This window comes from Quercus suber, unplaced genomic scaffold (genome assembly GCF_002906115.3).
Source record: "Quercus suber isolate HL8 unplaced genomic scaffold, Cork oak 2.0 scaffold_391, whole genome shotgun sequence".
NCBI classification, from domain to species: Eukaryota; Viridiplantae; Streptophyta; class Magnoliopsida; order Fagales; family Fagaceae; genus Quercus; species Quercus suber.
The window spans coordinates 69294-85871 of record NW_027069843.1 but is presented as its reverse complement, the minus strand read 5'-3'; the positions used below and the strand labels follow the sequence as shown (position 1 = coordinate 85871).

General features: G+C 31.8%; 1 protein-coding gene across 1 annotated transcript; it reads left to right on the top strand.

The window, feature by feature from the left end:
• Positions 1 to 620: 620 nt before the first annotated feature.
• LOC112035510 (LOB domain-containing protein 1) lies at positions 621 to 1822 on the top strand. Its single transcript, XM_024068334.2, has 2 exons — positions 621 to 865; positions 1261 to 1822. The coding sequence occupies exons 1-2, from the start codon at positions 686 to 688 to the stop codon at positions 1612 to 1614; spliced, it is 534 nt and encodes a 177-aa protein (XP_023924102.1). The 5' UTR covers positions 621 to 685; the 3' UTR covers positions 1615 to 1822.
• The last annotated feature ends 14756 nt before the right edge of the window (positions 1823 to 16578 follow it).

The following is a 16578-nucleotide window of genomic DNA, read 5'->3' as shown; positions in this document are numbered from 1 at the left end:
GATAAAGTCATGGAATTTAATCATAATTTAAAGATTTTCTACATAAGTAGCAAAAATGTGCAATACGAGAAAAATGAGAACTTGCAGAAGATAAGTTTGACTAATGTGCATGAATTGGAGCTCATCTCAAGGATTGTGATAAGCTTAATGATGTGTCCCAATAGAATCATTGAGAATTCTGAATTACATTCCCATTGGGGAAAAATATTCTTCTTCCTTCTAAAAACAAAATTATCTACCTTCTAAAGCAAAACAAAAAAACAACTCTTCCAAAGTCCAAACTGGCAAATTGAGCAATTTTTTTTTCAAACTCTGTATGTATGACAGCCAGTTAAGACAGAAGTTGGATGTCACCAAACAGGAAATTTCTTCATTGGATAGAGACTGAGTTATGTCTCCAATACCAATAGTGTGTTTGAAAAATCCTAGCTTTGTGCCAGTACTGCTTGTTAGGTTCACTATCGTCCTAACACTGAGATATTACTACATTTTTTTCAACATAGTGATCAAATTAGACGTGTCCTAAGTGGCCGCCTCCCCAACTTCCTTGCACTTAACTTTGAAATTTTAGCACGCCAAAGAAACTAGTTTCTCCTCCATCAACATCTTATTGGTATCTTCTTCTCCTTCTGTTATATATACTTATAAGTTTCCACTCCTCAACCTTGCATTTCAAAGGAAAAATATGGGTTTCCAAGTGGTAGCACAAGGCAGGGCTCACCAACCGTGCGCTGCTTGTAGGATGCTACGCCGGAAATGTGAGAGTGATTGCTTGCTTGCGCCATACTTTCCAGCTGAAGAGGCTGAGAAGTTTGCTGGCGTGCATAAAGTATTTGGTGCCAGCAATGTCATCAAAATGATTCAGGTGGGATACCTATGGTTTGGCACATGCATGTAATCCTTTCTAGTGCTAGAGTTTATAATTTTTGGATTATCATATATATACTGGTTCGAATAAAAATATTTTATCCTACTTTTTTGGATTATCATTAATACAGATTCCACAATTTGTGATGTACTACAATTGATGGAATACAAAATGGAATAAAAAAAGTTAAAGAATTTCTATTAACACTTCCTGTTAAAAGGTCCGGTCCAATTACATGATATGTACTGTTCCATTGATTATAGTGTGATCTAGTGGCATGGAAAAAGCCCCCCACTTAAGTTTTAGCTTTAAATTTTCTTTTGTTATAAAATAAATTTTCTCAATTAAGAACTTCATATTCTAAGATATTGGATTTGTCATTTTTGTCATAGATGGTGGAGGAGACAAGCAGGGAGGATGCTGTTAAAGCGATAGTCTATGAAGCAACAGCAAGGCTTAGAGACCCTGTGTATGGCAGTGCTGGAGCTATTTTTCATTTGCAAAAGATGGTTCAGGAACTCAAGGTGCAATTGGAATCTATAAGTGCTCGAGTTCTGGAGTCACAAGCACAAAGAGACGAGCTTTTAGGACTTCTTCGGAATGTCAATCACCTCGATCGTCTTGCCCATCCCATTAATGCCCCAGTGCTTGATGAAGGCAGTTTTATGTTAGACGATGCTGTGTTAATGGCCTACGATCCTGTCAAATTTCCAGCAGAGTGTGACTGGTTTTTATTAGAAGAATAAAGAACCCACATAAAAAAAATATTTTACATAGAAGGCTAGTGAACACAAAAGTATATATCCTTAGGTAAAAGGTGAACCATATATATTAGGAAGCAGGTGAATTGATTTATTGTAATAACAAATAATCTTTAGGCCAAGTGAGTTAAACTTTGTGAAGAACTACACATTTTCAGTTTGGAAATAACCTAATAAGTTGTCAATTTATGTATCATGATGTAATGGTAGGATCAAATTCTTGTCAATGATTACTTAATTTATTGGTGATATTTTATTGGCAGTGTTATGCTTTCTGCGTATTTGTGCTCTTGCTTTTTACAGAAAAAATCTTCTGCCTTGTATCAATTAGAAATTCGGCATTATCACCACATTTTCAAACAGTTTATGTTTATCTTTAAAATGATGTAACTCACGATAAACTATACATCGAATGATTCAATAATTTACATATTTCGCTGTATTTGATGTTGTAATTTATCAGAAAACCAGCACCAGAAGACAAAAAGAGAAGTACTAGAGAACAAAAGTTTTTTTAACTCCCATTTGTCAGAAACTAGCTGAAGAGACTGAAAGCCGCCTATATGCCTAACTATATTTGGTGGCCTTATCCCAGATTTCTAAATTGGAATTTTACATGCATGTAGTTTGAGAGAGAGAGTTTGCACGTGTCAAATTTGGAAGGAACTAGATTATACCATAGTTCTCAATTTTCCATTCAAAATAACGAGAGAGAAGTGAAATGTAGAAGAAGACAACCAATCAAAGACGTGCCACTATCCTCAAGAAGCTTTTTTTTTTTTTTTTTTTGAGAAGAAGCTAATCCAATAGTTTCCCAACTTTTCTGTCTACGAGTAAAAACTTCACAAGTGAGGATCCCCAGACGAATGAGCAATTAATTTCGTTTTCATAAGTGCATAGTGCATGCTATGCTTCTTCTTTCTTTTATTTATTTATTTTTTATATTAAAGAATAACGATTATCAAACACTAACTATTTGAAAATCTTTTAGGTTGTGGTGAGGAGTTGAAGATGATTTGAAGGGTGAGATTTCGGGTATTGGGGTGATGATTTCCAAAATGTGAAATGAACAGTGATTTTTGAGTTTTTTTTTTTTTTTTTTGGTTGGGTGGGGAGGGCGGTGGGGGTGTGGGTGGTGGGGGCTCATGGTGACTGGGGTTTAGTCTCAGACTCTTAATGAATGGGATATTTTGATGGATTTGGATCCTCTAAATTTTAAGTAAAATGGAGTGTCCATTTAAGAGCATTGATTTAATCAACTTTAAGTCAATGGACAATATTGTGTCAACTCATTTTAAAACTTATAACTCTAGTTTTATTTAATTATAGCCAAATTTAATCATAGTTAAATTTTAAATGAGTTGACACTATTTTCTAGAAGTTAAGTAAATCTACGGACAAGATTGTGTCAACTCACTTTAAAACTTATAACTCTAGTTTTATTTAATTATAGCCAAATTTTATCATAGTTAAATTCTAAATGAGTTGGCACTATTTTCTTAAAGGTTTCGATATCAAGTATCCAAACCTCCTTAGAGTATCTATATCAGACTTTTCAAATTTTTGTATTATTTGAAGAGTGAACAGTTCATTTTACCTTTTACGTAATTACTTTTTTAAATACACTTTTTAATAGATTCTCTATCATTTTCTCTATTCCATTTAAATATTATTTCTTCATTCTTTCTTTAATATTTCTTTTTCAATCTTCTTTCATTCATTTAATTTTAATAAGAAGTGTTACATTCTTAACATTCTACAATATTTTCACAATAAATTATATGTGGTAAGTTACTAACGATTTTAATTTGAACACATTACTTAAATATATTTTTTTTCATCAATATTAGTTAGTAATAACCCACTACTTAAGATTTATTGTGAAAGTATTGTGAAAATATTATAGTAGCATTTCTCAATTTTAATTTCTTATTCTTTATTTTATTTTTCTCTTATCTCTTTTTTTTCATCCACACGTTTCTTTTCTTTCTTTCTTTCTTTTTTTTCCTCTTTTTTTCTCCTCCACACCTTTCCCTTATCTCTATCTTCACTTTTCTTTTTTCTTTTCTTCTCTAGCACTTCGTCTGGAACTCTATCTTCTCTTTTCTTTTTTCTTTTCTTCTCTAGCACTTCGTCTACTCCAGAGCATTCAAGAAGCTCTCTCTCTTTCTTTCTCTCTCTCACACACAAAGATCGTTGGCAGATGACAAAAGCTAGAGGACAACCTTTTTTCTCCTCCCACCACCGCATTTCCTCCTCCCCACCAAGGCTCAGATGGGTCAGCTTTGCTCTTTTTTTCCTTTTTTTCTTTTTTGGTTCTAATTTGATTAGTTTAAAATTGTGATTTGAGTTTGTATTTTGATTGAGAGCTTCGTCGATTTTGTGCTTCACCGTTGTTTTCTGATGAGAAGCAGAGAGAGAGTTTTTCCTAAAGAGAAACAAGGAGAGAGAGAGAGTGCAGAAGAAAGAGAAATGGAGGAAAGAGAAAAACTTATTTTTTATCCAACAAGCTGATTATTTTAATAGATAAAAAGATTTGAATGAGCTACAGTAAAGCTACAGTACTATCTACATCAAGCGAGCTACTGTAGCAACTCTAAAAAAAAAAATTAGAGATGGAAAGGCTATTGGAGGGATTTTTTGTGTGTTTACTCTCCATAATTGGCTTTAAAGAGCCTATTGGAGCTGCTCTTAGTATTGTATATCACCCAACTAAATTGTGGATGTTTGATATATGCATTGTTAGAAATCTCTTAAAAAGTTTGGATACTAGATATCCAAAACTCATTAGGATTGTGTATCACCTAACCAAATTGTGGATATTTGATCTACAAAATAGTAGAAATATCCTAGAATGTATGGATATAAGGTATCCAAATCTCCTAAAAATTGTGTATAACCAAACCAAATTGTAGATGTTTGGTATAGACAATACTGGAAATCTCCTAGAAGGTTTGGATATCAAAAATCCAAACCTCCTTAGTATTGTAGATCACCTAATCAAAACGTGGGTATACACAATACTGAAAATATCCTAAAATGTTTGGATATAAGGTTTCTAAACCTCCTTAGAATATCACCTAACCAATTCATAGATATTTGATGTACACAATACTGAAAAAAAAAAAAAAAAATCCACAACAATAACTAATAAATAAATAATCAAAATTGTATTAAATTTTTTTAAACACCCTGAATGCGTAAAGATTAGTAGGTTTTGAATACATTTGTGTAGTACCTTGCTCTTGGTAATATTAATGTTGTGGTTTTCATTGTGCATATGGTTTTTTGTTTGATTTAATTTGTATAGCAATTTATTTAACTGTTAGGTTGGATTAAAATTGATTGGTAGCTGATTTTAAGTAAATATATATATATATATTTTTTATGGGAGTTTTGAGTGTAATATATAATTTTGAATGTCTTTCACACCCTCATATTTAATTTTCACAAAGCTATAGATTTCTTTTGTAATCTGGACATCTATGAACTCATACTGGAAACAGGATTAAGGCTTAGTTGAAGTAAAAAAATAAAAAAATAAATAAATAGTATTAATTTCTTAAAACACCAAGAATACTGTTTGAGAAGTCCACCTATTCTCTAAGTTTATTATCAAGCGATGATTTTTTTTTTTTTTTTTGGTATATCTATTACTTTTTTTTAAAATGGTAGTTATGAAGTTATATTTAATGGTAGCCACTTAGTGTACAACCAAAAGTAAATTTTTCTTTTTAGAGAGAGTTTCTTATACAACTATCAAAAACTTTACCAATTGAACTAACTGAAACCCACAACCAAAACTAAACTTTAAAATGCTAAAAACTCTCATTGTCAACTTTTTTATTTTATTATTTTTAAATAGTAGTTATGTAGTCTATATATATATATATATATATAAAACAGAAACTTTTGAAACTCCCACAATTTTCAAGTCAACACAATATTAAAAAAAAAAAAAACACGTAATAAAACTTTTCTAAACCTAATGCAACTTTTTTAAACCCAATGCTCTGCCTTCTCTTCCTTGCCTTCCTCTACCAGCTCCTCCTTGATCAGACCCACGGCAAACCAACAGAAAAGCATTGCATCGCATAAATACCTATAGATTCCTCAATCAAAACCTACCATACCCCCCATAGCCACCATACCCACAAACCAACAACCATCTTCTTCCTTTGAACAGAGGTCGATCTCCTTCCTCAAACCACCATTTGCTACAAACCACCCACATTCAAGTTCTATAACCTAGAAACGGTACCCCATTTGCCATGGGTCTCATCGAGCCCATGGCGACCCACGGCCACAGATTCCTTAATCAAAACCCACCAATAGAGCTTACAGTCCCATACAAACCAAACCCACTTTTATTTTCTTCAGCTCCACTCACACACAGCTCTTAAACTCTCATTCTTCTCAAGCTTCCTAAGAACCCTAGGTCCAAAAAGTCCCACTACAAACACAATTTTTGTGTTCTAGCTTTAGCAAACCCAAATGGGTATAATGGGTTTTCATGGTTGAGTCTGACTCAGTTGGTTTGGCGTGGCTCGAAGCAGTTATGGTCGAAACTCGGCGAGTCAGTGAAGAAGGAAACTGGGTTTGCTTGGAAGATGCCAATGTGAAGGTGGGTGAGTTTGTGGGGTGAGCTAAGGAAGGGGTCAGCAAAGGTCGGGGTGAGTTGGAACGGTTTAGTACTGAGTTAGTGCCTGAATTTGTGAGTTGGAATTAGTGGGAGCATTGGAAGGTAATTCTGCACTTTGAGACTGTTTTGTTTTAATTTTTGTTTGGTAGATAAGAAATTGCAGGAAAAGTATAGAAAACGGACAAGTTTAAGTATTTTCTTCTGAACTGTTGGGACATTGTATATTAGCTGGTTGTTATGTCTCTTAAAACCCATAACTAATATACAATGCCCCAACAGTTCAGAAGAATTCATGCTAAGAGACATAACAACCAGCTAATATACAATGCCCCAATAGTTCAGAAGAATGCATGCTAATTATTGGATTAAATCTTAAATAATTGTTGACGCATTTGTGTCACTTGGATTGAAGGTTCAGAAAAGTACATTTTCGAGGTATGACTTCTTTGGGTGCATATTTTTAATTATTGAGAAGATAATCATATTGATAGATTAATAAGAATATATTAGTAAGTGCATTTTTCCATAGAGGTTGTATTATGTATATTGGAAGTTTCAAGGAGGCTGAAAATAATTATAAATGAATCATTTCAATTCCATTAGTCAATTTGTGTTTACAAATCAATACATTTTTCAAGTGTTTGAGAAAATTATGATCTATGTTCAATTGAGATGAAGATTATGAATAAATTGAGCATCCCATTTTAGAAATTGGGCCAACATGTATTTGCTTCTGATAATTATCTGTCCTTCTTTGTAGGGTTTTTTTAATTATTATTATTTGTTGAGAAACCTCCCCCTTTGTAGTTGGTTGACCAATCGTTAATTCTATTAATGATGGGCTTAGAATGTTAGGTTAGTTGGGTGATAACATGGTTTTAGGTTGCTGAAGCATCTAACAATGATTTATCATATATATTTTGAATTTGAGGTATTGCAACTGCTACAAATGCTTAGTCACATAAAAATATTAATAGAGAAAGACAAGGATATGTAGTATGTTATTCAACTGAAGATATGACTAACAAAGTGAATCAAGGCAAGTTATTCTTTTTGGCAAATTGTCAATTGAGCCAAAAGCAATTTCTAAATTGAGTTCTATTTGCAATATTGTACTTTATGTATATGCTAATGTTTTTCTTGTAATTTTCAATTCCAATTTAGTAAAAATTAATTTGCTAACAGCTCTTATACAAGTTCTCTTAAATGCTGAGCCACCATGTTCAGTCTTGATTTCCTCTTATGTGACTTCTACGAATTTGTTGTGCTAGAGAGAAATCATGGTCCAGTCCCAATACTTTGTGATCATGGTTCAGTGTATCAAGAGTTTTTTTTTTTTTTTTTTTTCGTTTTTATCATTAATATTTTTTGCAGCGCATTTGCATCAAGTAGAATTCATGTTTGTGATTTCAGCCAATCTGATGTAGATATGGGAATAAGGAAAAAGTATACCACTAATGCTTGGTACCATTGATAATTGTCAATTATCATTGTTGCATATGTTATGTGCTAAACTGAAGTATTAAATCTATATAGACCATATGAGTTTTTAATGTTCATTTTTTTTTCTTTGGTTAAGACTTGAGATAATGAGTTCATTTCCAAAGTAGTATTGTTAGTTATAAATTGAAAATTTTCATAATTGTTCTTCTTTTCCTTCTTTTTATTTTTTTTATTATTATTTTATTTTTACTATAAACAAATGCAAGTATATTTTTAGTTATTGAATAATTAATGTTCTGTTATAGGTTATTGAATTATTTCTGCCTCATATTATCAATGTAAGTTGTTTTCAAAGTTTTAACAAATAACAATCTTCTCAAGATTTGCATCCCTTAGTGACGATGGGGCAAGTTGCTAATTGTGATTTAATTTGCATCCCTTCAGATTTCCTACAGATAACCATTTGAAAAGCTATTTTTCTGCATTGTCATTTTAATCTATATTTTAAAATTTTACTTTTTATAGTTACATATAGTCAATCAGGAAAAGGGCCTATATCTTCAATCTCATTTTACCATTCTATGGTCCTTATAGAACCATAGAAATCAAGTGGTTCATGATGGGAAGACCCCAAATCTGATAAATGTTGTTCTCACTCACTGCCAAATCTCGTATGCAAGTACTAGGAGGCCTTAAGAAATGGACAGTCCTAATATCTAGATCACAGCATACCAACTCATAAAGATGTCTCCAATAGAGATTGGCAAGCAGTTTGTTGAAGGAAGAGGAAATTGAAATAGAGTGGCTATGCATATGAAGCAAAGGACTTGAAGGGAGATCTAATATTAGTGGGGGAGCCTAGCAGTGTGTCAACATCTTACCCAGTAGCGTTTCAGGATGCAATCGTGGAGGTTGCAATCAAAGCTAGAGACCTTGGATTTAGACTAATTTTGTTTGTCAGTGATTGCAAAAGGATTGAACAGGTTTGCAATGGAAGAAGTTAACCAAGATTGCAGGAACAACCTATGATGACAGACTTGCATTTTCTAACTTAATAAGGTTTTATTTTTCACACCATTTTTGTACCAAAAACTACATGTGTAATGTGTTAGAAGTAGCTTCAATTCTCTAGCTGTTCATTATTCAACCCATTACTGTTGGATCTCTCCAAATCTTATGTTATATAACTTGTGTCCTATAACTGTTTTCTATGGTATCAAAAGAAGAAGAAGAAGAAGAAGAAGAAGAAGAAGAAGAAGAAGAAGAAAAGAGTTACATATAGTCTTCAACTATGTTAATTAGAACTATTTAGAATAAAGGGATCCAACACTAAATAAATTTTGAACAAATTAGGATTGAGGTTATGTAAAAAATTCTAACTAAATTAGGTAAGCCATTTTTTTTTACAAATAGTCCAATTTCATTTTTTATTTATTCATACTTATTAACCATCAATTATCTATAAATATATATTTTCACAACTAGCCCGTGCATTGCACGGGTTAGCGACTAGTTATATTTAATCCTAAAAGATAGGCACTTAGTACACATTCATAACTAAAGTTTAGGATGCTTAAAAAAGCCCAAAAATAAAAAATACTAACGCTCTATTTGTTTCGACATAAAATATTTGCAAAGGTAAAATATTTTCATGTAAAATATTTGCAAGAAAATATTTTCAACGTTAGCCTTATTAAATTACCAATAAATCCTTTAATTTTAAAAAAATTTGCAGTGAAAGGCACAACAAAAGACAATACTAAAGTGTAACAATTTCTATTAATTGAAAACATAGTTGTAGGGGGCAAAACCGGCGATCTAGCCCAAACTAATTAAGAGTGAGCTAGGATGGAGGCCCAATACAATTAATTTGTAGATGTGGATTATCAAGGCTGACCCTTCAAGTCTTAGTAACTTTGTTTGGTAATTTAAAGAAAGAAAATTGGCTAAAACAATAGTTTAAGTGGAGAATAATAGCAAGAAAGATATAGTTTCTTATTCAAATTCTTTCTCGAGCTAGCTGAGGAGCAACAACTCTTTGAATACACACTTCTCAGTTACACAGTCCTTAATTTGTTTCTCTCTCTTCCTCCTTAGATTTCTTGATCCCCTTTTTAGGAGGATCTTCCTTCCTATATATAGCTATTAGGATTGCATCCAAGCCTTTCACTTGGATGGTTGTTGATCCCTCCTTGGATACTTGTCCCATCACTACTTTGCTAGTGGTGGTAGAGTAGGATGTAGGTTATGGGGCACTATTCAGGGGTCATTCTGTTATTAATGTGACAGGTTGAGTTGGTACAGTGCATTTAATATGGAGTTGATGGATGCTTTATCTGGAAACTTCCTCCCCATTTTGCTTGCACGACTCTACTTCCTTTTTCGGCCTTCAACCTTATGGCCTTGGTGGTTTATCTCTAGTCTCCCGAGTGTTAAATCCTTGGGCTCCTCAGGTGGACCGCCTTCCTCGGTTTCACTAACTGGACTATATTGATTGTGCTGGGCCTGATCTGAATCATCTGATGAATAGTTGGGCCTAGTTGCTCATTGGGTTGAGTCCATTTGACGATCTTCATTCTTTGGGCTTCCTCCTCCCACAGTAGTGTTACACAAATTGATAAATATATATAGGCATATATAGGTAGGATATTTACAAAAAATGGTTTTAATATAACCACTTGATAGATTGAATACCACTTCGCACACCAAGATTCATTCATGTGGCTGCTATGCAATTTAACAAAATTGTTGATATGTCACCCTAAAAAAAAGGACAAAATAAATAGTAAGGCTTATAAAAGATAAACAACAAACATCAAGAAGAAAAAGAATAGGAGGAAGAGAGAGCACCACTTAGAACACATTCAAAAACTATAAAATAATTAGTCAAACCCAATAACCACAAAAAAAAAAAAAAGGACAAAAATATATATATCATTGCAACTCTTTGAAAAAGAATTTGCACCAAAGTGAAACAATTAGAGAGAATATTAAACAGTCATCAAACTGACCAAATAAAAAAATGAAAGATAAAAAAAATAAAAGAAAATGAAAAAGAAAAGATAATGATATGGAAAGGATAAACCAAATATAAGCCTAATTTGTTGTAGGTATTAGTCAAACCTATTAACCACAAAAAAAAAAAAAAAAAAAAAGACAAAAATATATTCATTCCCACTCTTTGAAAAAGAATTCATACCAAAGTGAAACAATTAGAAAGAATATTAAACACTCATCAAAACATTAACTAAATAAATAAATAAAGATAATGATATGGAAAGGATAAACCAAATACAGGAAAGCAAATACTAAAAGGCAACTAAAAAATTAAAAGCAAATGTAATTTGTTGTAAGTTCCCTCCTTGCAGCAAATAAAAGCCAAAGCAATACGTACGCTTTTAGAAATAATGAAGAAAAGACAGAGTAACGTACCAAATTCAACATAAAACAATTGCGAAAATCTCAAGAATTGATAGGCTCTCATGGCTGTGATTAAAAAGTATTAGAAGATTGTTGATTTTTTTTAAAATAAAAAATCCAAAATAGAAAAGAACAAATATACATACCGTCAAGGTTGTCAAAATCGGGATCTTACGTAGGATTGTGAAAGGTAAGTGGGATCATAAATCGTAGGATCAAATCGTGGATTGTAAAATCCTACATTATTTGAGAAAAAAAACAAAAAATACACATTGGCATGTTAAATAATCGCATAAATTATACATTTATTGATATAATTACTATATATCACTACATTCATTTGTAAGCATCATTTAAAATGGCCAAAACCTCAAAATGTGACACTCTATTGGGATTTTTTTTTTTTTTTTTTTTTAATTTGGGTCTCACTAGCACTCTTTCTACATTAGAGTGGATAAACTTGGTCTATTGAGATTTTATTTTTCATTTAGGTCCTACTGAACCTTCTATCAAGTTAAAAAAAGATTACAAAAAACCAAGGTTATTTGAGATTGTTAGACTTGTACGATTCTACCGATCCTGAATGATCGTTAAGATCCTTGAAAGATTCGGATCGTTTTGGGTAGGTAGGTTCATAAAATCGTAGGATTGTAGGATCCAGATCATGATTTTGACAACCATGCATAACGTTGAATAGAAGCAGATTTAAGCATGAGCAAATAGGAAAAAATGATGATAATGGTGGAAAGAAGATTAACACAGAATTGAGAGAACTAGGAAAGAAACAAATTGAGTTTGAAAACCAACATCAGTGTGGTGAGTGTAGTCCTATTTTGTAGACAATGTTTTATGTGGGTTACAGAAGCATTTTTACAAAAAATTTCCCTTGCTTAAATGTAGGGTGTAGGGGTATTTTGGACACAATGAAATGTCCATTTCAAACAGGGGAATCCCCTAAATAGTAGTATAGAAAAGTGAAACAATTAGAGAGAATATTAAACAATAATCAAACCAATTAAAAAAAAAAAAAAAGATAAGATAAGATAATAATATGGAAAGGATAAGCCAAATACAGGAAAGAAAATACTGAAGGGCAACTCAAAAATGAAAGCAAACATAATTTGCTGTAGGTTCCCTCCTTGCAGCAAAGAAAAGCAAACACAATATGTAAGCTTTTAGAAATAATGAAGAAAAGGTAGAGTAACGTACCAAATTCAACAAAAACCAATTTGCGAAAATCTCATCAATAGACAAGTTGTCGTGGCTATGATTAAAAAGTATTAGAAGACTATTAATTTGTTTTTTTTTTTTTTTTAATCTGTCATGCCCTGAACCCAATTATAAAGATAGACACGTGACAACTACCGCACGCTTATAAAGTAAGCACCATACAAGTGTGCAAGGCCTTCTTAGCAACTAAAATTTATCCTCAAAAATTAAATCAATTAAATCCAAAATACCTCAACAATTTCTTTATGACTAGATCTCCAACAATTTAATAGGAACAAAATCCAAACCTTATGTACATAATGTCAATTGGCCAATAAATATAAAATTATTAGAAGACCAATCCCAATATCACTAAGCTTCTTTTCCCGCTCACAACACAACATCAAAACTCCCAAAACTTCTTATTCTTCATAATCTGAAATTGGAGGGGAAAAAGGGGGGTGAGCTGACAACTTAATAAGTAACCAAAATCCTAATAAGTTCTATCAAGCAATAGATCTGTAAAGTAATAAGATGTAATATGAATCTTCAAAAGTTATAATATGCTACGGGTTTTCAAAAATAGCTAAAGAAGTTTCATAATCATAAAATAATACTTTGCAAATAGATCACATACTTTAATCTTACAATTATATCATAGATGGTTTAGAAAGTAGTTAGTTTTTCATATATCAAAAGCTGTAATTTACAGTAAATTCCAAAAATACATAAGCAGTTTTAATAACTCAAAATAGTTAAATATTCAAATGAAATTCTTATCCTTAACAATCTTATGACTATGGTCACGTTATATCCCCATGACTAGGCTTCAGAGTACCAGTGAATAACCCACATTGGCTGGGTATGGTTTGGGTATTAGAGCACCAATGAATAATCCACATTAGTTTGGGTATCAGAATACCAATGAATAACCCCCATTGGATCGAGTATCAGAATCAAATCATAGTCAAATTGTCCACAATCATATATATATCAAATCATAGTTCAAACCAAAAAATATATCTCATTCAAATATATATATATATATAATCATATATCAATATTCAAATATATTTGTGATATTTCTATATTCTTTACTTTAAATCAATATAGCAAACATAAAAAATTAAATATAATAAATCTTATGTTCAAAACTCATATATATTTGTGGAAATTCTTTATTCTTTACTTTGAATTAATATAGCTAAAAACAATCAAATAAAATACATCATATATTCAGTAATCAGATATATTTGTGATAATTCTTTACTTGAAATCAGTAATACAATAAAAATAAAATTATAACAACTGTAAACAATTGTTCAGTAGTTAAAAATTAAAATATGCAAAATAAAATCAATTAGGATAAGGTTACTTACCTCCAACAGCTATTCCAAAAGGAACTTTTTCCTAACACTTCCTCTAAAATCCTTAGATATCACCTTGAACAATTTTCAAATATTTTTACTCAATAATCAAATAATTTAAAAAATGACTTATAACAGTACCTGGCCGACAAAGTGACTACTAAAAATATCCAATAATTTCTCTTTATTATCTCAAAATAAAATAAAATAAAATCCATGTTGTAAACACAAATTTTTCTCAATTGTAGAAAATCAAACAATTGAAAAGAAATATGGTTTGCAAATATAAATTTGTATTGATAAATAATGAGTACAATCTCTATTTCAATTCTTTTATAAAAGAATAACCTTTGATTCTATCTTCTTTGAACTTGACTCAAACAAGAGATCTTCTTGACTTTGGTTGGAAGATGGATTGAACGGTCTTCACAACAAATCTCTAGCTTTGAGCTTATAAGAGATTTATTGTTCTTCAAGTCTTCAAATGTGAAGGCTCGTAGGTTGAAATTCTTTGGGGCTTTAAAGGCTTAATCTGTTGAGCTTCAAAGATTTGGGTTTGTTGGAGTTTATGGAGGCTTTTTAGCTTAATTCCAATAGAACTTCAAAGAACTTGAACAAGAGATCTCCTTGACTTTGATTGGAAGAAGGATTGAACGATCTTCACAACAAATCTCTAGCTTTGAGCTTATTAGAGATTTATTATTCTTCAAGTTGTTCAAACCCTTTGAATGTTCTTCAAGTTCTTCAAAAATGCTTGAGACAGAATTTCTCCAGATCTTGGACCTCTTGGACCTCTTGAAAACTTGGTCTTGAAAATGAGAGGGGATGTCCTCTATTTATAGTGATTTCAGAGGATAAGCTCCACTTTGTATTGATATACTTGAAAGTATGTAGTAGATTTTTTATTGGCCCAAATTCTTCTTAGAGATAATTATCTCTATTTATCTATTTTGATAAATATCATATTTTGATAGAGATAAAAATCAAAAAAGATAAATAAATATCTCTATTTTATTTATTTTAATAAAGATAATTATCCCTAAATTTTGTATAGGAAATTTATCTTTATTTTGTGGGCCCAATGACATGTGGCAAATTTCAATATGTCAATGTAATATCAATTTGGGTGACACATGTCATCATGTAATTTAATTAATTTAATGACATTAATTTAGAATTTGCCACTAAATTTTGATATGGCATTTTATGATTGGCTTAAAATTTTCGCCTCCTACACATGTATTCAATATATATCCTCTACTACCACTAACAGAACCTAGTAGTCTACATATAATCAATTAGAGTCAAAAGCACCACCTAGACCATCTTCTATAGTTCTACACATGTTCTTTTTCTTTTTCATTTTTTTTTTCCTCCTCTTGCCACTACCGCCTCTAGTTTTCTTTTGGCATGAAGACAAATCACACAATTCAAGCTCTGACACAAGCTTTATTGAAACTCTATTCTTCCTCTACCAAGTCAATAAACAAATAATAATATATTAGAAAGAAGTTGGTGTTCATCCTTTTCGTCAAGCATTTTTTTTTCCATCAATCTGATTCAATTCTTTTAAGAAAATTTCATTGAACACACCCATGCGGCCATGGCTAAAGAAAGTCTCATTGTTGGCCAAAATACTCACATAAGAAAATATTCTAATATCTCATAAAGTCTAAATTTGACAAAAGAATAAGATTTCTTAAACTCTTACCTTAAGAGTGTAGTCAAACCTTCTCTACTTGAGTATTTTGGGTAGTCTCCTCTCTCAAAACATCTCTCCATATAAGTTGACATAATAAGTTTTTATATAGTTAGGGTTTCCAACCTTATTTTCTAAAAATTCCCTTATAATTATAAATTATCAAATTGACCTCACAAAAGATTTACTTAAATACCCTTCCTTTTAATTATTTTTTTTCCATGTATTACATAATCAAAATAGAATAGAGCAAAAACACATACCGTTGAGACGAAGCAAATAGAAAAAATGATGATAGTGGTGGAAAGAAGATTAATACAGAATTGAGAGAACTGTGAGAACTGAGGAAGAAACAAACTGAGTTTGAAAACCAATATCAGTGTGGTAAGTATGGTCCCATTTTGTATATAGTGTTTTATGTGAAATTAGAGAAGCATTTTTACCAAAATTTTCCCTTACTTAAGCGTAGGGTGCAGGGGTATTTTGGACCCAATGAAATGTCCATTCCAAATAGGAGAAACCCTTTAAATAGTAGTATAGATATAGAAAAATGAAACAATTAGAAAGAATATTAAACACTCACCAAACCGAATAAAAAAAAAAACAAAGAGAAGATAAAAATAAAAAATAAAATAAAATAAAATAAAAAAGATAAGACAAGATAAAATAATGATGTGGAAAGGATAAACCAAATATAAAACTGATGAAGTGTGAATTCGTCAGTCAATTAATGTAGACAGAGACGATCTTCGGCCTCTTGCAAAGATGTTTTCTTAAGGACGGTCACCGGTGTGGTGCCTGCCACAACGTCTCCGATGCTAAAGTTAGTGTCAAAAATTACTCAAGAATAAGCAATCAAATAGTATCAATCTCAATATGTTCATCCCTTTTCTTTGGGGCGTGTGAGGGCTTTATATATGTTGTTGTAGGCTCTAGTCGTTGGGTAATTATGGTGGTTCTTAATATCCCTCTGGGTAATGTTTTCTAGCCTCATCATGTGGCTTTAATTTTGTCCCAACGGTCTGTTCGACTGGTTTTGTAACCGTCCCTGACATTTATTGATGGCATTGAATGAAATGTTCAAAGTCGTCAGTAAAGTGTATGCTCGTCATTGAAGGCTTTCCTCGTTGGTCCAGATTACCTCTTCCATGATCTACTTCGTCAGTCCC